The 25,552-nt window shown below is 37.8% G+C and overlaps 1 protein-coding gene across 4 annotated transcripts in view; it reads right to left on the bottom strand.

The window, feature by feature from the left end:
• The window catches only part of il1rapl1b (interleukin 1 receptor accessory protein-like 1b), a 313,957-nt gene that overhangs the window by 177,049 nt on the left and 111,356 nt on the right, over positions 1 to 25,552 (bottom strand). For all 4 annotated transcript variants that reach the window (XM_027168684.2, XM_027168686.2, XM_027168685.2 and 1 more), the window contains exons 4-5: positions 3,700 to 3,886; positions 2,636 to 2,789 (exon numbers count right to left, since the gene is read on the bottom strand). In XM_027168684.2, coding sequence (XP_027024485.1) covers positions 2,636 to 2,789; positions 3,700 to 3,886 — 341 coding nt within the window. The remainder of the gene's footprint in view (positions 1 to 2,635; positions 2,790 to 3,699; positions 3,887 to 25,552) is intronic.

Raw genomic sequence — 25,552 nt, 5'->3', positions numbered from 1 at the left:
TGACACATCTGTCATATGTACATCAACACATGTGATAGCCTAAGCTGGCATACCTCAGGTTTATGCATCAGAAGCAGCAAATTACTAATCGTGTTTTGTTTTTTCTGACATTATGGTCTAACTATGGTTAAGACAGCAGTCTCAGGTAGTTAATGAACTGTTCCATTGCTTAGTAATTACTGCCACTAGAAAATGGTGCAAAATGGAAGCTTTAACAATGTCATCATCCTGATTACAGAGCTCATACAGTATCTGACTCCAGAGAAAAGCATAGAAATGACAGATTTTGAAGTGGAATTTGCTCCATAAGTATAAAAAAATTCCCATTTGTTTTTTTAATACAAACTAAGTTACAGTGTGTTTATAAGATCAACTATTAGACCAGCACATAATGCCTGTAGTGTTTCGCAGCTTTACACAAATGAAAAGTCAGAAAGATAACACCTAGAGCTCAATAAATTAATTCTGTATTAACTCTGTATTTAATAACAATATGATTAGGATCTGCCCTGGAGAACTTAAAGTGAACTGGTTTGACACACTACACTAATGTTTTTGGGAAGAAATACCTGTAAAAGGCTATACTTGTTTGCTTTTAATACAGAACAACTAGTTTGTAAAATAATTTTTGTAACTATAATATTGGACAGATATACTGTATGTCTCCCAATGTCACCACTGAAAGCCAGATATAACATTATAATAACCACCATGCATTTAATCCCGCATTTCGAATTATTACTGTCTGTGAATTACAGTATCTTCTATGTGTTGACCCATTCTTTTATGTGGAATTTGCAATTAGAAAGTGTTTATGTGTTATGTTAAATAGACCAATAAACCAACATATTAACTAATTAGCTATAATAATACCTTAATAGTTTATTGGAGCAATAGAGTCTTTTTAAATTTTAGAATATTTCACCAGCAAGAAGTGTTTTTGAGGTACTGAGATTTGGCTTAAAGCTACTAACTTTAAGTGACCAGTTATGCATGTTAATAACTATAATCCCTGAATAATAATTATTATAGCTTTGATAATAGTGGGATGTGCTTTCTGCCACTGTAAGATAAAAATCAGGGAAAAAATGACTGTGCTTTACAGAGTCTTTCTTGAGAATTGCTGATCTATTCCATGCCCAATAGACTGTGGATGAGCCCAAATATTTATGACATTGTTTTTTTAACCTCTTAAGGGTCTCCGCCTACATGACTTACCCAACAAAAAGTGGTACAGCTCCCACATACTTTGACACACAGGGGTGAGCCTGGTCGCATTGGAAAGAAGAGATTCTCTAGTTTCATTGATTCTAGGCCTTACTGGCACAAAGTTACAGAGGCTAGAATGGAAGGTTTTCATTTCCGCCTGGGTTGTTTACCTGATAAACTGATTAATCTTATTTTTCTGGAACATGTTACGGACCAAATAACAACTGAGGGTCATAGCCACATGTCTTGGCTTTCACCAAAAAAATTTCAAGTCAAAAGACCCAAAAATGGCTTCAATAAAAATATTTTTCTACGGACGTGGTCGTCTGGTGCAGCATTTTTGTGTACTTGTTTACTGTATAACTTTGAATTAAAAGGCTGCATGCTCAGTTTAAAAGGCCTAAAACAAGCAGAGACTCTCTCTCTACTACTCTGGTGTGAAAACAGGCCTGTAACTTGACACCCTGAGCTGTGAGAGTGACAAAAGGTCAAGGATTACGCAAGAATTCTTCTGCGCAGCTTTTTCACGCAGATTCTGGCACAGAAGACACGGCATGTTGTATATCGTGGAATCGTCTGCTTTTTGGCTAAAGAGCTGTATAGGTCCTGGCCCATTTCATTGCTACTGGAAGGAGTAATTGTCAGTCAAAGGCGGGTTCCCAAAAATGATGTCATGACATCATTGGCTTCCCAGCCGTCTATCTCTACAATACAAGCACCGATTGACTCAAGTGAGGGCTTGCTTGATTCGTTAGGCCCTGGGCTATAAATATGACGTAAATTTAGAATTTTTTAATACCCCAATGAGAACTTAGAGCGGCAAAACAAGATGATGGCGCACTACTGTTTCCAGTTTTCGGAACACAAACGGAATATTTGCGGCGCGACCAAAGCGTTTTGGATTAAAAGGCTTACAGATTTCAGTTCCTTGGACCTGTGTGGATTTTTGTGGATTATTTGTTTTGGAATATATTACCCCAGTGAAGAAAGGGACGCGTCTAAAGGTAAGGGAAAAACCGGTCTAGTGCCACCTAGGTCAGTTTTGTCCAAATTTTTTTTCTAATAGTATGAAGGCTGTGAATCATATTATGCTTTGTGTGTGGGCTTAAAAAAATATTGAGAGTATAAACTTTACTAGGTAAATAGGTTTTTTCGTGTTTTTAGAGGATTTGATGCTTTAAAGATGAAATGAAGCTTGTTTCTGGGTCATCCCCTAGTGGTCACTTTGACTTCCGTGCCGTGCACGGCACGGAGACCCGTAAGAGGTTCAGACTTCAAGAGAAGAAAAACTATCAGAGCATTAAGAATATCTTATATAAAAATCTTTAATAAAATAAATGAAAATGCAATCTTAATCTAAAAAATAAATAAATAAATAAATAAATAAATAAATAAATAAATAAATAAATATCAGAGCAGGTCTTACCTGTGACTGACAATTCAGTAGTTCTTCGAACTAGAAAGGTTCCAAATGTTAATTCACAGGTGTAATTTCCAATGTCATCTTCTCTCACTTCTTTAATTGAAAGCATGTCTTTCCTTCTGACAATGCTTTGTCGCCACTGTTTAGGTTTACATTCCTTTTGGATGTGAGAAATGAAACAGACAGAGAGAAACACAGTGATGTAGAAAATGGCATACATGATAGCCCTGCATACAAATTTTATTGAGCCGTCATATTCATAATTTGATTGGAAGTGGGAGGTGTATGACTGACTGCAGTACAATGAGTGTAGTAAAACTTCATAAGTGACATGGTTTTGACAACAGATCTGCTTTCACTTTGGAATGTAAAATGGGAAATTGATGCTTGTAGAATATGTCAATCACTTATTCAGTAGTTTACCTTCATCTTGATGAAGATATAAGTTTATTATTTTCACTCCAAATTCTGTAACTCGGGATATAGCTGTACAGTACTTAACTCTTACCGCTCTTTTTTTCTTTCTATCTCTAGTCTCTTTCTCTGTTTTCACACACACACACACACACACACACACACACACACACACACACACACACACACACACACACACACACACACACACACACACACTCACACACACATATACACACACATATACACACACACACACACACACACACACACACACACACACACACACACACACACACACACACACACACACACACACACACATTATCTTTCTCAATTTCCCTTTCTCTCACCTTTACTACATTCAGAGTAACCGAATTCAAATATGTTCCAGTGCATAATATCCTAGGGTCACCAAAGCTGTTATAATATATATATATATATATATATATATATATATATATATATATATATATATATATATATATATATATATATATATATATATATATATATATAATATTATTTTTTTTTGTGCTGTATTAAATGTGACATATATTTAATCAAAATAAAAGAAAGAGTACAAAAAAGATGTAACAGTAACATAAGATGAGAGATTCATTCCATTTGAGTTGCTTTATAAGTACTCTTACCTTATACCATACAATCTCTGGATCCTTGCCAGGCTGGATGTAGTCATCTATGTCAGGACAGAGAATGTCCTTCCCCTTACTCAATTCAGCTTTCTCCAAATACTTCATTTTGGAGTTATAGCACAGGTCTGTGTCATTTTCTGACACAATTAGGGACATGGACACTTTCATGCAGTATGTTGAATTTCTGGAAAAAGAAGAAAGGTCAAGTAAAGATTGGATTTTCTATAATCTTTGATTTAAATTTTCAAATTTGATCAGAAAATATAGAGGTTTGCTTTTTGTTGTTTTGTTTTGCTTTCCGTTTTTGGGATAGTTAATGGAAACTAGCCTTCCAAGTAATACAACAATAAAAAATTGTAGGATTATTGTAAATCTTCAAAAAAGTGTTTTCCTCCAACACAAGAAGTGGGCAGGAGGCCCATTTTTCAGGTCAGTTAGAATGCTTCCTTCAGCAGCTTTACAGTACAGCAGAGTGCAGTAACAGCTACAATTGAATGTAGTCAAAGACACCTCCCTAAACACTAGTACAAGAAAAAAAATTGACAGAAGTTATGAGGACAAACTGCTCTGGGCAGATGTGATAAGGTGGGGATTATGCTGGATAATGGGAACAGTATACTCGGGCATATAAATATGCCATTCCACAGCTCATATCCATCATATAATAATAAACAAGCTTGATTTGAGCATGGTAGGTTAACACAAATATTTTAATGCAGCAAATAAAATAAAAATGTACTGGTGTAATGCCTCCTTCCATTTATGTTTGTATACTGCTTTTAACAATTCACATTGTCTCAGAGCAGCTTTACAGAAAATTAAGTTACTATATATCTCTAACATCTATCCCTATGTCTAATGAGCAAGCCAGAGGTGACCGAGGTGAGAAAAAGTTCCCAGAGATGATGAGGAAGAAACCTTGAGAGGAACCAGACTCTGAAGTGAGCCTCATCCTCATTTGGGTGACACTGAACAATAAATAATGTAAATGTAAACAATGTCCTTCCTACAACAGTTTATAATGGTGCAACAGAGAGCTCCTGAGGAACTAATGGGTCAGAGTACTACAGACCCAACACTAATTTCTTCTTGCCGAAGTCTTCAAATGATTGCTTATGAGGGCCCGGCCATAAAGCTGACTGACGCAACAGTGGTTCAAGGAAGGCGTGACAGTCTCCGGGTGCTCCATCCACAGCAGTCCCATGAGTCAATGTTCTGATCCCCTGCCTTCTAACCTCTGCCACTGTTGCTTCTCCCACATTTCCTCACCTGTGCAGTGTTTGTTTTTAGTATTTGTGTAAAAAAAATCATTAAAAAAACAAAACAAAAAAAAACACAAGAAAAGGCCAAATGTGGTTAAGCTGTTTAATGTAGTGACAGAAGTTATTCAGTGGTCATAACTGAAAGCTCAAAATCTCAGGTATGTTGTAGTGTCTCAGTTGTAGCCTTCTAGTCATTGTGCCAACCATGTTCAGAACACTATATTAAACCTGTAACAAAAGTTTATTTTATCTTTGATCTTACTGACGGACATGAGGGAGGCAGCACACACAGCTACACATTAAAAAAGGCAAGTACATAGCTCCAGATTATTCACTTTAAGCAAGAACAGATTTCAGTAGTTGAAATAAAGGCTCTTTATGGTATTTGTTCCACAGGGACATAATAAGAATAATTGAGAATAATTAAAGATTATTATGTCATTCATACCTCTCTTTGGCCCTCTCTTTCATCTCATACACAGCTAGTAGAACATACCTTAATCTGTTTCTGTTTAACTAAGAGAATGTGCCATTTGTACCTCTTTACATTAAACGTATATGAATAATTATACTCTAATACCCAAATTAATATTTACAAATATGAGTTGTACTTATTAATTTAGAAGATTCTATTATCTATTTAAAACATTTAAATTCAGTTTACTATAAGATTACTTTCTTTGATTTGCATGACATTATTTAGTTTAGTAACCCTTACAAGTTCATTCAAACATTAACTAAAAAAGATCTTCCAACATGTACTTAAAGTGGCTGTTATTGAAGCATATCTTAGGACACATATACTTAAGGTTAGCTCTAAATGAATTTCTGATTAGTACATGCCTTAACTCATCATTAGCTCCTATTTAAGTAAGTATTAATGTAGGTATTAGTGCATGATTATGCATCATGGGAGTTGACACAAGGTCCAGTGTTAGCAGGTCTGCAATCAAAGCAAGGTCCATCGTTTGTGATCGGGCCAACGGATGTAATTTTGAGAGGACTAGAGCAGGTCTGTACCACCAGCAGGCATGAAAGCTATGACGGAAGGGACAGAATGGTGGAGACAGTAGTGGAGAGAGTTGTGAGTGTATTTTTAAGCTCTTGGCTTAAGTGCTAAATCTGGCCATTGGATTGATGGTAGAACAGAGATGACAAGCTGATGGCAACACCTGGGAGCTCGCAGAACTTCTTCCAGAAATGGAAAGTGAATTGGAAACAATTCACAATTCACAGTAGGCAATTTGAGCAGGGAAATAAAGTGGGCCATTTTGAAGATTTGGTGGACTACTGTAAAGATGGTGGTGCACCTGGCAGAGGGAGGCAGATTGATAACAAAGTCCAGGGAGATGTGTGACTAGGGTCAACAGGGAACAGGCAGGGGACAGAGGTAGCCAGTGGGAGTGATTTTTGCTATTCATAGACTTGGCCAGCTGTGACATAGTCACAGGCGTCTTTGCTGAACGAGGGCCACCAGAAGCGTTGTTGTAGTACAGAGAGCACACAAGGGACACTTAGATGAGATGAGACAATGAGAAACCAAAGATGGTTCAGGAAAAACAGCCTACCCTCTGGGCAATTAACATGAGTTTGCAGGTTGCTTGGTGAACATTGCTTCTATGTCAAGGCAGAGAGTTCGAACTGTAAAAGAGGGCAAGGGGATATGCTCAGTGGAGGGCTCTTTCAATCACAGAGAAAATTTCCAAGATAGGGCATCCGTCTTCTCGTTCCTGGATCCTGGGCAATAGCCAGGAGAAAGTTACACCTCCTGAAGAATCGAGCCCTCTAGGCCTGCCTGGGATTGAGTCTCTCAGTATCCAGGAGATACAGTACTCAGTTCTTATGGTCAAAAACATATTTGGCCAGTTTCAATAACCAAGTTGTCAGGGATCAGCCCGGACTTTTGGCCATGTGCTATTGTTGTTGTCACGTGTCTGCCTGTTAAATGTAGTCGTTATTAAGTGTCGTCATTTGTATTGTTTAAGCTATCCTGTGATATATTCAGCTGAAATTGTATATTTAGCAACATAATGCACTAATGCCATGATGTGATGTTACACCCCTAATAGAAAATACCTTTATTCACTACAGGATACCTAAACATTTTAATAGTGAGGAATTAGTTAAACAATATTACTTCACCTTTTCTACATAAGTTTTGGAAAAAATCTGTAAAATTACTTTGCCTCATCTTTTTTCTGTACTTTTTACTTTTAATACTTGATGCCTATTTCACCCTAAACTTTCCAGGCAATCCACTGCATTAAAGCTGCACTTTGCTGACCTATACATTTTCAACAGAAAGCATACTGTAGGTAGCTAAATGTGAACATACTTTAGTAAGTGAACATTTATAAATAAGTACAATCCATGACTGTCATTTGTCACAGTTATGATACTGTAGACAGTTATTTTTGCGCTCACAGTACAGCGTCAACATAGATGATACATTCTGCTTGTTTTCTAGAGGAGACAAGCAGAGACCGCCTCTGACATTCTCATAACATCAGTATGAAAATAATATCATTCCCTCTGTCTGGCAGTGCGGGCTGTCGGCAGCTTTATAAATGCCTGCAGAAATGTATTGTGTTTGCTCAGCCATTCAAGAATGAATAGCAATGATGGGAGAGAGATGAACCTGGTCAATGTTGCATTAACTTTTGAAGAAACTAAAAGGAAAACAATGCTGGAACAAAATGGGGTGATGGAAGAGTGAATGCAAAATTGAAGTAACAGAAACTAATGCTTAGAGGCAGCCATGATAGTTAACGGCATTGAAGATTGATTGAGGCCTTTGTTTTCACATATTATGGAAATATGGTGCAAGCCTGCAGAAAATTACTTGCCAGGACTGATGTTCTCTCTTGACATAACTTCAAAAGAGAAGAACAATTAGAAACAGATGAACTGCCAGCCAAGTAAAGTAAAAAAAAAAACTTGCATGATCATGGGTTATAGGTAACCTTTAAGAGTTCTACACTTAAAGGCAGGATCTCTGATTTTTGAGAAATGCTTCAGAAAACTGATTCGGGCCGATAATACACAAAAATAAAACAAAAATCAAAACAAACGTGTAGCCAATGAGCAGAAAGGGGCGGGGCTTGCCAATATGCGGCGGAGAGAGTGTTCAGTGTGCATGTGTGACATTAGCGGAAATCGGTTTTAGCATTGACACGGAGGATAAAAACAAAGAAAGAAAGCAAAGAAAGGCTTACGATAAGGCAAGAAGTAGGACCCGTGTTAATATAGGATCAGCTTCCCAGCGCTGGAGAGAACTGAAGGAGCGGGAAGTTAGCCGCATATTCACAGATTGGAGTTTCCCGAGTCAATAACTCCTGAGCTAAACGCTGTTACTACACAAATAACACCGCTTTTCTATCGTAGTAATGTAGAGAGGCAGCTACAACCGCGTTTTGTGTAGTAACAGCGTTTAGCTCAGGAGTTATCGACTCGGGAAATTCAACGTTACTTAAGACGCCAAGACGTTTTTTCCTTCTCGATAGGTGAGTAACGTTGGTTTTTCTTTGTTACACAGAACTAATATATGCTGTCCTTTGCATGATTATGCTTGTGTGTCATTTTTGCTTGTGGCACCGATCTGGGTTAGGGGTGTGTTCGTTTTGGTGATTTCAAATGTCGACATTGGCTTTCAAATATTGGAGTCCCTACCTTTAATTATAATTAGTGATTAGGACAGTGAACTCTGTCTTGCTTAGGCTGGATAAAATTTTGGAAGAAAAATACACACGCACACCATCAAAATGAACAAACAGTGATATTGAGTGAATGAAATGATGGTACAAGGAAACAAATGTATCCAGATCGATGCATCTGATCTATTCTAATGCCAGTAACAGAATTGCCTCAGCTATCCATTGTTCAATAGTATACTGACTATGCACCGGGTTCTAGATAGCATTGAATCCATGGATAATGAGCAAATTCCGTGTCAAAACTCATAAGCGATGAGTCAGCCATACAGAAACGCAACAAAACAACCCGAACAAACCCGAACACATAAGTGAAATATATAATGACTTTATATACAAATATACAAATATAACGTGATTTAAAGATTATAAGAGACACATTAAAGCAGATGGACACCTGTGAGAAAAAAATCCCACAAGCCTTCTGCTGCTACTAAATTCTATATGCCACTGCTGAAGCTGGCCATGGGGAACAGCAGATCATGTCCAAGGAAGGATAAGTTATTGATACTCCAGAGCAGGTTTTTGTTCTACAATGTCTTTCATGCCTATCTGTTTATCTTGAATTTGTCACCTATTGCCCCATTTCTGTCTGTGTTAATTTTGGTCTCATTTGTAGACGAAAGAATGGATATACACAGGATTCTATTGAGAAGCAGGAATAAAATATATGGAAGATAACATAGTAATGGTATTAGTGTGTGTCTGTGTGTCTCCTATAGCTAGGAACAGAGATGGCATGGAAATTGTAAATCCAGTATCCACCTGAAAGGTAGAGGAGGAAAACCTTTCCTTTGGGAAAAATCTGCTGAAGTGTTAACTGTACTCATATGTGGTTCACTCCTGATGTTGCATTATGGGTCTGTGCATGTGCACATTCTTGCATTTGAGTGAGTTTTTTTCTGTCTACAGAAGAGAAGGTATGTTTACTTGTTTGATGTTTTATCATGTATACTTGCACATAATTTATTAATGCCTGTGTCATTCATGTGACATGAAAAGCAATAAAATACAATAAAATTAATATGAAAAAATCAAGAAAGTGATTTTTGTTTCACTCCAGCTAATTTAATGATTTAAGAATTTTCATGTTTCATGTTTATGATGTCTACTTTTTACACTTTCACTATTATTTTTTAATTTAAGTATTTTTTTATAATTTACTTCCAGAACTCAATAAAAATAAAAGAATGATTCTAAAATATCTTGATAACTTTTTGTGTCAGATACTAACAATCTTGAATGAAAAACATCAAAAGTCAGTTATATAAAAATTTTGTCAATAGTTTATGGATGGTTATCTGCTTTATCATTCACAAGGCATTTTATACTTATTTTCCTCAAAGGGAAACACTCTATGCTAGGGTTTTACAAAGATCCTTTAAGGTTTTGCCCAGAGGGACAAACCTAAGAATCTTTTTTTCTCTCTTTATGAATTTGCATATCTTTTGGATTAGACTAGACTGAGAAAAATAGTAAACCGAGTAGCATAAATGACCCAAATGCTTTTTCAACATGGTTTTGCATATGTTCTGTAACTAGTTGTGCTGTATGTTTAGCCATATTGCATGTTGATACCATTACAAACAGCAGTTTAATATTCTCATATTAAGAAGAATCTTAATCAGATGTGAAGGAGAAACAAAAGTAGATGTAGGTTGAATGCCTAAAGCTCTGAATCCAAGAAATAATCTATTAGCTTCCATTCCAGAAAATTACATCATGCATATTAACCCTCTGCAAATCCAGGATTACATTGTGTCTGGCTAAAGGTTTTGTGCCATTCCATGGAATACAACCAGACATTCAATTAAATCAACACACAGGCAGTAAAAGTAATATATTGAGCACAAGTCACAAGGCATTTGACCTTTGAATATGTTAGTTGCCTTATACTCGGATGGGGGTGCAAAAAGAGAGAGAGATGGAGAGAGAGAGGCTGTTTGCCCTTTGTCCTAAATGATTATTATTTTTAATATTATTATTTATACTATTTCATTATTTTTATAGACATATGTCTATAAAACATTAAAAAAACATAAAAAACATAAATCATTATTTATTACTTTGTTTCCTAATTAAAAATACTTGAATTACTTAGTCATATCAATGCATCTATGTCTATGTGTGTGTGTCTGTCACTGGCCAGTCCCTGCTCAGATCAGTGGCACAGGAGATGTGGTGGGAACATTCTACTAAATCACTAATTTATGACCAGTGCTCATTTATGACCTGGTGAAAGGTCAGTAAAAACACATGGCTTCAGGAAGCGACCTGTGTGTGAAGGCCAGTTGATTAATTATTACTGAAACAGTTCAGCCACATCTTTCTTACTTGGCCCACATTTATATCCCCACATACCAATGCCAGTATCTAACACTACCAACATCTCAAACTTACACAGACAGATACACATAAGTCACCTATATATCTAAACTTAAGGATTCCCATACTATCTTGAAAAAGTCATATTAGTAATATTGAATATTAAGTTGTCTACACAGTGGCTTTATATATAAATACAAAATAATTGCATACTTCAGCAGGTAATAAAATGAGTGTGATCAGCTGCAGTGTATAGAGTAAATAAGCAGAATAATCAACAAAAAGCAATCACTTTCTTCTGTCTGTGTGCCTTGACTCTATGGTGTATAAATCAAAAGCACCGGAAGGTTTCAATGAGGTTATAATGCTTATTGGGTAAGAACTATTTGTCTTTTTAATTAAGTGTTGTGTTCTCATTACACTGCTAATTAGATGTACACTAGATGGAGCTAGTGTGTGATAGCTAGAAGGGTAGCAGGAGAGGAGAAGTGAAGTTGCACATGTTGCTAATGTTCAGTAAAAGAAACCTGTTTGGTACTCGGTGTATTGCCTTATTATTTCACGTGAATACACAACAAATTGCCGACGAGGATGGCGGTTCATCTTCCTCCTACATACTTACAGTGTCCTGGTGAGCCTGCAGTTCCGGATGGGATATGGACGCAAATGTTTGAGAACTACTTGTTGGCGATTCATGCCGAGGGAGATGACTGGCCTGATACTCGCAAGTGTGCTATACTACTTCACTGCCTGGGCACAGAAGCACAGAGAATTTTCTATACTCTTCCTAATACGGGTACGACCTATGATTCTGCTCGTACTGCTCTCAGAACGCATTTTGTACCGAAAGTAAATGCTATTGCTGAGCGACATAAATTTCGTCAAAGGGAGCAAAGACATGACGAAAATATACTTCAGTATGTTGCTGCGCTTCGTGATATGGTGTCATTATGTGCATTTGGTGGCAAAGAGGACGAAATGCTAAGAGATCAAATCGTAGAGAAAGTACACAGCAGTCGAATTCGTGAACGTTTACTACTGGAAGCGGATTTGACGTTAGACAGGGCAGTACAAGTGGCCGTTCAAGTGAAAAATGCCATGGCTAATGCAAGTAAATTTACAAAACCTGCCGACTTACCAGTTCAACGGCTATATGTTAGAAAAAAAGAAACTACCATGCGTGGGACCACACAAGGTAAAACTCAGAGCCATTCTGCACACAAATGTTATCGCTGTGATTCCAGTTTCCGTTTAGCAAATTCCGAGCAGTGCCCTGCTTTAAATAAGATGTGTAAATCATGTGGTAAAATGGGTCATTTTGCAAAAGTGTGCCGATCTGGACGGAGACAGGACGTTAGAGAAATTGAAGTTCCTGAACTGACTGTTTTGTATATGACTAACACGTTGGCTGCAAACAAAATTGTATGTGACATTGAAATGGGTACATATGCTGGTACTACAATGCATGAACTAATTGTTGATACTGGATCATCCGTATCTTTGCTTCCAGAGCATATATATAAGCAATACTTTTCTGAACTACCCTTGGAACAATCAGATGTGCGTCTGGTCACATATTCAAAAGATGACCTTCCAGTGATGGGATGTATTAAGACGTCTGCGCGACATGGTGAACATTCAGTACCTGCCACGTTCTATATTGTGAAAAGTGGAAATGCACTTATGGGTATGGACTTAATATATTCCTTAAATCTGTGCATAACGGGAAATAAAGTACTCACCTCCAACAAGTGCAACAAGTGTCTCATACTGCTATGTCATCCATTGGCCGTGCAAAGAACTTTGTACACAAAGTAAAAATGCATGAAAATTTTATTCCTGTGCAACAGAAGCTATGAAGACTACCTTTTGCTGTACGTGATGCTGTGTCTACAGAGCTGAACCGCCTACTAGCAGCCGATATTATTGAAAGAGTGGATGCTTCGCCTTGGGTTTCACCCATCGTAGTTACTCAGAAAAAATCTGGTGACCTCAGAATGTGTGTGTGGATCTCAGGGAGCCCAACAAAGCAATCGTTGTGGACAGCTACCCCATTCCACACATTGAAGAACTCTTTTCACAGTTGAGAGGTGCTGTTATGTTTTCTACAATCGATCTGGTGAATGCTTACCATCAGGTACCACTACATGAGGACAGTAGGGACCTCACTGCCTTTATAACAAATGATGGTTTGTTTCGTTTCAAGAGAGTTTGCTACGGATTAGCATCGGCTCCAGCGGCGTTTCAAAAATTGATGTCTACTATTCTCAGGGGTGTTACAGGTGTTCAGTGTTATCTGGATGACATAATTGTGTTTGGTGACTCTGTTACTAGCCATGATGCTCACCTAAAAATAGTGCTGCACAAACTACTAGAAGCAGGTCTGCATTTAAATGAGAAGAAATGTACATTTCGCCAGGAGAAGCTCACATTTCTGGGACATACTATCTCCAAGGAAGGATTGATGCCAGATCACAGTCACTTGGAAGCAATAAATAGGTGTAATGCTCCACCACCTTCGGATGCGTCCACACTCAGATCGTTTCTGGGTCTCACCGCTTGGTATGCTAAATTCATTCCAAACTATGCAGCAGTTGTTGAGCCTATGAGAGATGCTCTTAGAGGAAATTGTAATTTTGCATGGAATAACAAAGCACCCAAAAGTTTCCAGGAAGTGAAAGAACTGATTGCACAGAGCCCTGCATTGGCTTTATTTGATCCTGCTTTGCCCACAATTGTTACAACAGATGCCTCAGACTACAGCATAGGTGGCATCCTGACTCAGCTTCATCCAGATAAGTCAGAAAGGACAGTGGCTTTTGCTTCCAGAACCTTGACATCTGCGGAAAGGAAATACTCTGTGGTTGAAAAAGAAGCTCTTGCTTGTGTGTGGGTCATTGAGCGATGGAGAACATACCTGTGGGGCAAACATTTTACCTTAAGATCAGACCACCAAGCCCTAACTACCCTTTTAACTACTAAAGGTATGGGACGAGCTGGACTGAGAGTAGCGCGTTGGTCTGCCAGGCTGCTCTGCTTCAACTATACTATGCAGTACAAACGGGGGGTTGACAACCAGGTAGCAGATTGTCTTTTGCGTCTTCCATTGCCAAATGACATTGATTCTAACATTGATTCTGAACCTGAAACCGTTGCTGCTATCACAACACTTTTGTCAGCTGTTCCTGTGGCAGAGTTTGCAGCTGAAAGTGCCGCATGTCCTGAGCTTGCCAAACTTCGTATTTATATCGAGCATGGTTGGCCCACTACATCCAAAGCCCTGCAACCTGACATGCTCAGTTACTTTCCAATACGAGATGAACTGTCTATATTGGACTCGTATGTGCTAAGAGGACCACACAGACTGATTGTGCCATGTAATCTACGTTCACGCTTGGTCACCCTTGCTCATGATGGCCATCAAGGCATTGTGAGAACCAAGCAAAGGCTTAGGGAGTTATACTGGTGGCCTAAGATGGATTCGCAGGTACAGTCCACAATTGCAACCTGTGTCACATGCCAACTTAATGATAAAACTGCTAAAACAATACATGCACCACTTACCCCAGTTGCCTATCCAGTATGTCCGTGGCAGAAACTGGGTATTGACGTGGTGGGTCCATTTGACATTGGCCCTGCTAGTTGTAGATACGCCATCACATTGATTGACTACCATTCAAAATGGCCAGAGGTTGCTTTTGCACCTCATGTGACTGCATCTACCATTAATTGTTTTCTGAGGTCAGTGTTCAGCCAAAAAGTAATCCTCTGGAGATTGTTACCGATAATGGATCTCAGTTCCTGTCAACAGAGTTCAAACTATTTTTACAAGAAAGAGATATAAAGCACATCCGTACTTCTATATATCACCCGGAAGGAAATGGAGCAGTGGAGCGTTGGAACAAGGTACTAAAGGAGACGATTCTGACTGCAGAACGTGAGAGAGCTCAGTGGACATCGTTCATTGCAGACTTTCTACAAACGTATCGAAGCTACACCTCACGCTACTACTGGAATTTCTCCTTTTGAGCTGATGTTCGGAAGGAAAATGAGAACGAAATTGACAATTCTTCCAAAGTGCAATGTGAATCCTGCTATGGAAAAGTATGGTGGATGCAACACCAGTGGAAAATGAAAGCGTACGTGGATATATGCCCCAAAATCAATTTGACTGAAAATCATTGCTCTCTTAGCAACATGCTAAAATTAATCAGAAGGAATCAGAGAATATAAAAATATCCTTAAGCACATTAATGTTGATTATGACTGCTCAAAAAGTGACTGATTTTCTATAAAAGTTAATGTTGAGTGCAATTCAAAGCCCAATTTTATATTAATGCAATCATTCTATGTTTATAGTTTCTTTAGAATGTTTCTTACAAATCTCATTTAAAGTAGCCTATATTGTGAAAAGCTGCATTAGTTTGCTTTTGTCTTATTAACTTCATTATAATATACTGAACAGCAAAGCAATCTTCATAAAATATGTAATTTAAAAAAAAGTAACTTTATCCATAGACATTACACAACGTTAAACAATAACCTAAAGGTTAAATGTACAGCACTGCCTCTATGATTACTTGTGATTGTTTCAAGAATTTAAGACAAAGAAATGCCTGTAATAAAAGCTATAACACATCTTAAACCCTTTGAATTATTGTAGGGTCATTAATAAAGAAATATATTTATAGAATTGAGAGAATGAATATGAAAAGACAGACTTTACTAATTACATATACTGTTGTTTTCAAACCTGATGTCACATATGTGAGCAGTATCTCTCTCTCTCTCTCTCTCTCTCTCTCTCTCTCTCTCTTTCTCACTCACTCACTCACTCACTCACTCACTCACTCACTCACTCACTCATGGGCCTTTTCCTCTAGCATCACAATTTAAGTAACATCCTATCATTCTGTGAGTGACAGCATTGTGTTTGACTTTGACTCCTGACACTGGCTAAGCAGAAGTTCAGAAGGGGAGAGATGTTAGCAGAGAGAGCCAAGGTAATTTGATTTAGCTAAAGAACTGCATTCTGACATTTTCCCTGAAAGATAAAGCTATACATCAGATAGTGAGAAGGTCAGTGTAGAAGCTATCTGACTGTGTCCTCCTGCAGGTATCTTTCCTTTCTTCTTATGCAGGCCTAAAAAATTAACACGGACTACAGGAAAGAATTTAAAAGTAGCAAACTTGCAAAATTACAGTTCAGGGGCTGACAAGGACAAATGGTTCTGCCACAGGAATATCCGAAGATAAGCACAGAAATGGGATGATTTGCTCACTGCAAATACACACATCTCTGTAGGTTGAAAATATTTTTCTTTCAAATGTCATCTAACACCTAAGTTTTATCTTAAAAAGTAGCCTGATTCCAACCATAAGAAGGTTTTATAGTATAATCTGTCTTCGCAATTTTTTCTATATAATTTTGTTTATGCACAATGGATGAGACTGTATATGGAAAGAGGTTTGGTTTTGTTTTCTTTGCTTTCTTTGAGGAAGATAGTTTAGTATGATTCAAAAGGGCCAATAATAAGTTAAAAGTGAGTGAGAGAAAAAATACAGTAATATAAAGAGTTGCAAGTTTACTTGGCACACAGTATGTCCTAATACTCTCTGGCTATTTACCAGGTAAAGATACTATGCACTTGTTATGTATATTAATTCTAACTGTAGCCCATCTGTTGCTATAAAATATATTGCCCCCCCCCCTCACCCCAATGGAAAGTAACCACAAAAGGACCTCCACTTGAGTATAAAATATTATATTATATACAGTCTGTTTCTCTTAATGGATTAATGGATTTCTTTACAGGTCTAGATGTGGAAATGTGTATGTATCTACACATAAGCAGTAAGCAGGAAGGTGCTCTAAATCATGTCAGCAGACTTTTAAAACAATTAAAAGCATCAGTGCACCGATCTCTCTTCATTCTCACACACATGCATATACTGTATGTATCAGGATTGTATGGCTATGTGTGCTAGAAATGTTGCTGCTTGATGGATCAGATAAAGCACAAGTGCATGAAGACAGGCTGTAATTTCTAAGAAATAACCACAGAAGTGAAGAGAGAATAATTCAGTGTTTCTGCAATTTGCTTTGAAAAGGTCAAACTCATACAGCAGGGCGATGTCATCATCCAGAGGAGTTCAGACATGAAAGTCCTGATTATACTGCTATGTGTAAATAAGTGTAATGTGTATTCATGTTTGTTTGTATTTGTGGATATGTCTTGTTTAGAGACAGTGCTCATATGTGCACTAGTACCAATGAGTGGCTTTGACCAAAGGACTTTACCATAGTGTTGAGAATTCACTGGAGAATACATATTGCAAGATAGGACACCAAACAAACATACAGTTTATGAAAATGACCCTTTAGCATAATACTAGATAACTAGAATGGTACATTTCCTGAAGAAAATGTGAATGGTGCTTGCACGTGGCAAGTTCACCTCATCGTGCTGAGTGTTTTGGTATACGACATGTCCATGTTGTGCTAACTTCTTGATTTCGCTTATATTGGGGGCAGGGCTACACGTGACGTCAAGTGACGTGACCAAAACACGCGTGAGGCACTTCCCCTCATTGGCTGAGTGTTTTGATATATGACACGTCCATGTTGTGCAAAATTTTTGATTTCGCTTATTTGGGGGCGGGGCTACACGTGACGTCAGTTCCCATCATCGTGCTGAGTGTTTTATGTTGTGTAACTGAGATATGGCTTCTTTATATTGCAATATGGTTCGCAAGGTGCACTACATGGTTGCTAGGGTATGGCTGCACAGTTACTATGGTTATATTTGCAGACTAGTTTCTCAACTGCAACAAAAGAACAAACCTGAAAATCCATTTATATTTTCCTGAAACAAGCGCCATGAAGATCTTGAACTAAAGCATCAATCAGTGATTTTACTGGGAAAAAATACAATCACGTTACAATAAGGATCATTAGTTCAAATGTAATGTATTAACTAACATTTACTATCCATGAGCAATAAATTATTGTATTTAGTAATCTTTGTTAAAATAAAGTTTATTCTTTCTTCATGTTAGTTCACAGTATATTAAGTAATGTTAACACGGTGTTAATAATGTATTAGTAAATGTTGAAATTAACATGAACAAAATGAATAAATGCTGTAGAAGTGCAGTTCATTATTAGTTCATGTTAAGTAATGTGGTAACTAATGTCAACTAATGAACCTTTATTATAAAGTTTTAGAAAAAAATATACTGTCCAAGGGTGGATTCGAACCACGAATCTCTGCATGCTAAACGGATTCACTATCCACTAGGCCATCCAAGAACACGAGAAAGCCTTTGCGGTTTTATGTATTAATTCACTAATGTGAAGAATGGCGCGTCTACCAGTACCCAAGCTGTATTATATTACAGTCATTCTTATCATTCTTTGTGATGTACATGTGTCATATGTTTAAAAAATAATTATGTAATGAGCGGAGACAAAGAAAAAATGCGCTTAATTTGAATTAATGGGTGGCTCTTAAAAGAGCCATTGCTGCTCTTAAATGGACATTAGTTTAAACTGAAATAAAAAATTATAAAAAATACACTGATTTAATGAAAACAACAAAAGGTTATACAAATGGCAGAAACAACAACATATGTGACTGCAGTGCCGTCCACGGCAAACCACCAATAGTTTTAAGCATTAAATCCTCTAAATACACAGTTAAATTTTATATTGTTTGAAAGCTTAGACTCTCAGGATTTTATTAAGCCCACACACAAAGCATAATATGATTTATAGACATCATACTAATTTAATCCAAGTTGATAGTCAGCTGAACTAGGTGGCACTAGTCCAGTCGGTTACTTACGGTTAAATGCTCCCCTTTCTTCACTGGGGTAATATTTTCCAAAACAAATGCTTGTAAAAAAATCCCCAAGAGTCTAAGGAACTGAAATATGTAAGCCTTTTAATCCAAAACACTTTAATCCAAAACGCGTTTCTGACCGAAATCTGTAAACAGCAATCCACTTCCGTCCTTTGTTTTTGGCTCTCACTTTATTTTCCAAAACAAATGCTTGTAAAAAAATCCCCAAGAGTCTAAGGAACTGGAATATGTAAGCCTTTTAATCTAAAATGCTTTAATCCAAAATGCGTTTCTGACCGAAATGTGTAAACAACAGTTCACTTCCGTCCTTGTTTTCAGCTCTCACTTGTCCTAGGAGGCTTAAAAAAACTACACTGAGCTGTCAGATTTGTAGTCCAGGGCCTAACGAATCAAACGAAAATCATGAAAATAGGGGACGATCCCACAATATATATATATATGAAGTGAAACTGAAGCTCACTGTGAAATATAGCAACAAGCTTTAAAGACCTTTACACAGATTCACTGGCCCTCTTTTGGATGTTAGCACATCTACAGAGAGATTCGCCATTCAAGTCTATGAGGAAAAAACACCCCTTTGAGCTTCCATACTGGAAATTCTGGAATTCTGATCGCTTATAAAACCCATAGCACACCTCTCCTCAATGAGCCGGTTGATTTGACACCTCATTTATGGGTCTAGGACAAAAGCTGCGGTACAAGTTACGCGCCAAAAAAGTGTTCGGAATAATAATAATAATAATAATAATAATAATAATAATAATAATAATAATAATAATAATAATAAGTATGCAAGAGAAAAAGAATGTGCTTTGCGAGCACATTAATAATAATAATAATAGTAATAATAAGTATGCAAGACAATAAGAGTGTGCTTTAGCAAGCACATTAATAAAAATAATAATAATAATAATAATAATAATAATAATAATAATAATAATAATAATAATAATAATAATAGTAAGTATGCAAAAGAATAAGAATGTGCTTTGCAAGCACATTAATAATAATAATAAGTATGCAAGAGGATAAGAATGTGCTTTTGCAAGCACATTAATAATAATAATAATAAGTATGCAAGAGAATAAAATGTGCTTTAGCAAGCACATTAATAATAATAATAATAATAATAATAATAATAATAATAATAATAATACATATGCAAGAGAATAAAATGTGCTTTAGCAAGCACATTAATAATAATAATAATAATTAGTATGCAGAATAACAATAATGATGCTTTGCAAGCACCATTAATAATAATAATAATAATAATAATAATAATAATAATAATAATAATAATAATAATAATAATAATAATAAGTATGCAGAATAACAATAATGATGAGGCATAAGTAGTGTGGCCAAGGAGGGAGGCACCTGTCGAAAACATTCTGTGTTTCTGCAACTCAAACTGAGTGAAGAAGTCATTCAGTGCATCTGGGAGGGTGGCATCACTGTGACAGGCAAGTAAAATTGTCATGTAGTTTGTGATCACTTGGGTGACCCTGCCACATGCACCTGGTGTCTAAACAGTCCAGGAAGTGGCTGTAGATTCTCTAGTTGTGTGCACACTTTGTGCCATTCCATTTGATGTGAACACCACCAGGGCAAGCCTTTATACATATAGCTGCATTTCTGTCGGCACAAGAAATGGTGAGCTAGACAAGCTCATTCAATTTATTATTATTATTATTATTATTATTATTATTATTATTATTATTATTACTCAATCAATAATAATAGTCAATAATATTGATTCTATTAATCTATCTCAGATAGACAGATGAGGAAAGACTCACACAAACTGGTCAGATTGATATTTGAAAAAAATATCTCAATCTTTTTTCAGACTGTAGGTTAATTTTCATTGAGTCTGTGCCCATGATAACTTGTTCTTGGGCAGGACAGAAATGGAAAGTCATAAAAAGCATGATTTTAAGCTGCTAAAGTCTGGTCATTCTCCTCTGATCTCTCTCATCAAAATGATGTCCTGCAGACCCCCTACTTTTTGTTTTTTGCACCATTTTGTCTAAACACTACAGAATGTAAAAAATCTGGAAAATCTGGAATCAGCAATCATATCACAGTTAAAGTCCCAGAGATCACATTTTCCCCATTCTGATGTTTAACGTTAATATTAACTAAAACCTTTGACCTGTATCTGCTTTTATATGTTGTGCTGCTGACAAATGACAGGCAGATGGGAGAGCTTCATGAATGAGTGAAGTGTACATATGTTCCTAAAAAAATGGATGTGAGTGTACATTATCCCGGAGGATTGTCAGTAATTATACAATTCCACTATTTTAACACCAACTTTTTCCCCTTCACCAGTAGTGTTTTTTTCTGAATCTTTCATAGTGGTTTCTAAGCCTCAAAAGGTCTTTTTGGAATGAAATTATCTGCCTTTTATAGCTATTAGACCCCCAATACCCAACAGACCAACACAGGCCAGACTTCTTTTGTTGTGTTGCCATTTCCCATATCAACAGGCTCACCTGCTTGTTTTTGCATATGATTTAGGTTTCTGTACATTTTGCCATAGTTTTCTTTCTGGAGTTTATGTTTAGCTAATATTTTTCTGCACTTGCAGCCTCCTTCCCCACTTTATGAATGTGACAACTGTGCTGAGAGCTTACCAGATTTTGCCATGTTTTCATGAAGGGGAGATGGGGTGGAGTGGAGCCATTGCTTAAGCAGTATTTAGCCATTGCTAACCCTAACCCTAACCCTAAAATCAAATTCTACATATTTTCCTGGATATTTGAATTAATAAGAAACACAAAACAACTGGTTAATTATGTAATTTAAAGTATAAATTAATTAAATCATCTTACTAATATACAGTACAATGTGATGTTTGTTAACAATTAACAGAGTAATTTATTCAAAATTGTTTACAAAAATTAAATTGTGTTACATTATTGTTATTATTATTATTATTATTATTATTATTATTATTATTATTATTATTATTATTATAGATTAATTATTTATCAAGCTCTCATCATTCCCAACCCTTCCGCTCATCTTAGGTTTTCCTTAGTAAAAGATCCTTTCAACACATTGGTGAATAGGTTTCAAGGAGAAACTATTATCTAACATATTGTATGTCATTTAAAAGGACTGTCAATTATAGGTCTAAATTCTTTTTAAATGCAGGCCATTATCTGGCTGGTTAAACAATTACTTATTATACAAAATCAATCTTTCTACATCTTGCTGTGCTTATGTATTAGAAGTGTAAATAATTTAATAATTGTTATTCGTTGACATGATTGTGTAAGAGTCTGCTGTAAAACAGAAAAAGATATGAGGATGAAACTGGTTTCAAGTTTGATATCTGAAAATGGGTGAATTATAATGGTTATATATGTGGGTTATATGGATGCCTACTGGCAATAATCTCAATTTAGTATTGACTTCTCGTCGCTTAGAATATTCTGAAATATAAACAAATAGACAAAACAACACTGGTTTTATAAATTTTCAAATGAATTTTTTATGTTCATCTGTATTTCTGACAAATAAGCAATTCCTTATTTGTCATGTTTCTATAAGTCAGATTTACAAATGATAACCACATTAATTGCTTTCTACTTTATTCAAGACCTTGCATATAAAAAGTAATTGAAGTGTTTCACTAATGGCAAGCAGTGTGTATTTATATTCTGCTATAAATATTCTGTATAAATGTTGCTTGCTGATTCAATATGCCTGTCAATCCATTTGCCTCAGTATAAATCCCAATTGAGTCCATATTGTGCCTGTGTGTGGTGTGTGTTTGTGTTTGTGTTACTACAGGTGAGATGGATTTATTTTATGGAGGGCTGGCCTAAGTAAAGTAAAAGAGTGCTGCGTGAAGCACGATCCCCTGTCACCAGCCTGAGAGATAGCCATCACTGGCCTCCACAGCATGCCAAACTTCCACACAGCTGTGGAAATGTTCAGCATTCAGGATCATGCATAAAATCCATAAATATCCAACAGTCACTGACCAGAAAGAAACAGTACAGGCTTGGGATCACAAAGGAAGTAAAGGAGTAGGATGAAGAGGAAAATAATGCTGAAAATCAATATCAGAAGACAAGGTAAATGGGTCAGAAGAGAAGATGAGCAGAATCCATTGTTTTTAAAATAAGGACAAATGTGACAGGCTTCAAAGTCCCAATTACATAAGACATACATAGAAATGTATAGTTGTCATGACGTGGGGTAAGGAAGCGGACCCAAACACAGGATAGCCAAATCAACAGGGTTTAATAATAAAAGGACATGAAACAACACACGGACTAGAGACAGGACAAAGACAGTAGATTCCGCGATGCACAAGGCAACGCGGCACAGTTATATAGACACGGTGATCACAATAGAAAACAGGTGTGTAGACAGGGAGGAGCAGACGAAGGCGGGGCAGACACGTGACGAGGAACATAAACAAACAACTGCACGTGGCCAAAGTCCGGGCTGAGTCATGACAGAGCCCCCCCAAGGCGCGGCTTCCGACGTGCCAACCCGTCTTGATGGTCCCGAAGGGGTCCGGGTGGGGAGAGCAAGGCACACAGCGAGGCAGGTGGGGGGAGCAAGGCACATGGCGAGGCAGGTGGGGGGAGCAAGGCACACGGCAGGGCAGGTGGGGGGAGCAAGGCACACGGCGGGGCAGGTGGGGGGAGCAAGGCACACAGCGGGGCAGGTGGGGGAAGCAAGCCACACGGCGGCACAGCCAGAGAGGAACGAGAGACGTCCACAGCCGAGCAAGGGGGAACGAGCGATGTCCACAGCCGAGCAGGGAGAACGAGCGACATCCACAGCCGAGCAGGGGGAAAGAGCGACGTCCACAGCCGAGCAGGGGGAACGAGCGACGTCCACAACCGAGCAGGGGGAACGAGAGACGTCCACAGCTGAGCAGGGGGAACGAGTGACGTCCACAGCCGAGCAGGGGGAACGAACGACGTCCACACCCGAGCCGACTGGCCGCACCACGATCAGTCCCACCTCTCAGGAACCAGGAACGGGGAGGGAGGGAGGGCGGGGGGAAAAAAATTCTCCACAGAACAGAAAATCCATAGGGGCAAAAAATACAGGTCTGCAACACCACCCACGATCAGGAAGGGGGGCGACGTCCTCCACGGAAACCAAATGTGAAGCGACGCCCCCCCTCGGACAAATGCGGGGGGATGTCACAGGACACCGAAAAAACAAAACAAAACTCGGGCTGGTGACATGGCCCACAACCCGGAAGTGAGGCGGCGCCCCTCACCGAAAAAATGCGGACTGATGTCACCAGACCCGCGAAGTCCAGGGGAAAAACAAAAAAACAAAAATGCTCCCACGATGAGCCAGTCCGAGCACTGCTATCCTGCTGGTTCCTGGTGCGGCGGAATCTTCTGTCATGAACGCGGGAATGATCGGACCCAAATGCAGGATAGCAAAACAAACAGGGTTTAATAACAGAGGAACACAAAACAGGACACGGACTAGAGACAGGACAAAGACAACAGTAGATTCCGCCATGCACAAGGCAACGCGGCACAGTTAAATAGACATGGTGATCACAATAGGAAAGAGGCGTGTAGACAGGGAGGAGCAGATGAAGGCGGGGCAGACACGTGACGAGGAACATAAACAACTGCATGTGGCCAAAGTGCGGGCTGAGTCATGACAATAGTAAATAATTATATAAATACATATTGTTACAATAATCATGGCTACTGTGCTACACATATTTTCATGAACTGTCATAAAATTTTAGCTCATGTGAACTCTAACTAGCATCCTGTTTAAATAAAGCTTTGTTTACATGAATGAGAACTGACTAGGTTGTCACTGTGAATTCCAGGACATATTTATAGCATTTTCTTTTGGTCATTTGGGCTAATAGGTCTGCTCAACACACAGCGATGAATTCATCAGATTTGAAGCAAGGCTTTAAGTCCTGCCAAGAGCATTCATTTTACATTCATGTCATCTCTGAGCTGGCTTTACTCCATGAGTTGAGCTTTTCCAAGCCCATGGACAAAATCATTCTATTGTGTATGATTTTTCCAAAAAGTATTTTGCCATGTAGACAGATTAAATGCAGCTTAAACTGTTTTACTGAAGTGTATACAGACACGAACTTAGTTCCTGTTAAGTCTCCACACACATACATATATATATATATATATATATATATATATATATATATAGTGTTGTATAAAGTATAAGAAAGCAATACTTGAATAAAAGTACAAGTATCGTACTAGAAAAAGACTTTGGTAGAAGTGAAAGTTACCTTTTAGAATATTACTCAAGTAAAAGTGACAAAGTGACGTGACATACGGCCAAGTATGGTGGCCCATACTCAGAATTTGTTCCCTGCATTTAACCCATCCAAAGTGCGCACACACACAGCAGTGAACACACACACCGTGAACACACACCCGGAGCAGGGGGCAGCCATTTATGCTGCGGCGCCCGGGTTTGGTGCCTTGCTCAAGGGCACATCAGTCGTGGCCGGCCCGAGACTCGAACCCATAACCTTTGGGTTACGAATCAGACTCTCTAACCATTAGGCCACGACTGCCCTTAAAGTATCTGATATATACTGTACTTAAGTATCAAAAGTAATTTTCTGATATTTAATGTAATTAAGTATTTGAAGTAAAAGTAAAAAGTAAAATTTCAGTGATTTTCGGTAGGCATA

The sequence above is a fragment of the Tachysurus fulvidraco genome, chromosome 1 (genome assembly GCF_022655615.1).
Source record: "Tachysurus fulvidraco isolate hzauxx_2018 chromosome 1, HZAU_PFXX_2.0, whole genome shotgun sequence".
Lineage (NCBI taxonomy): Eukaryota > Metazoa > Chordata > Actinopteri > Siluriformes > Bagridae > Tachysurus > Tachysurus fulvidraco.
This window is presented reverse-complemented; position numbering and strand designations above follow the sequence as displayed.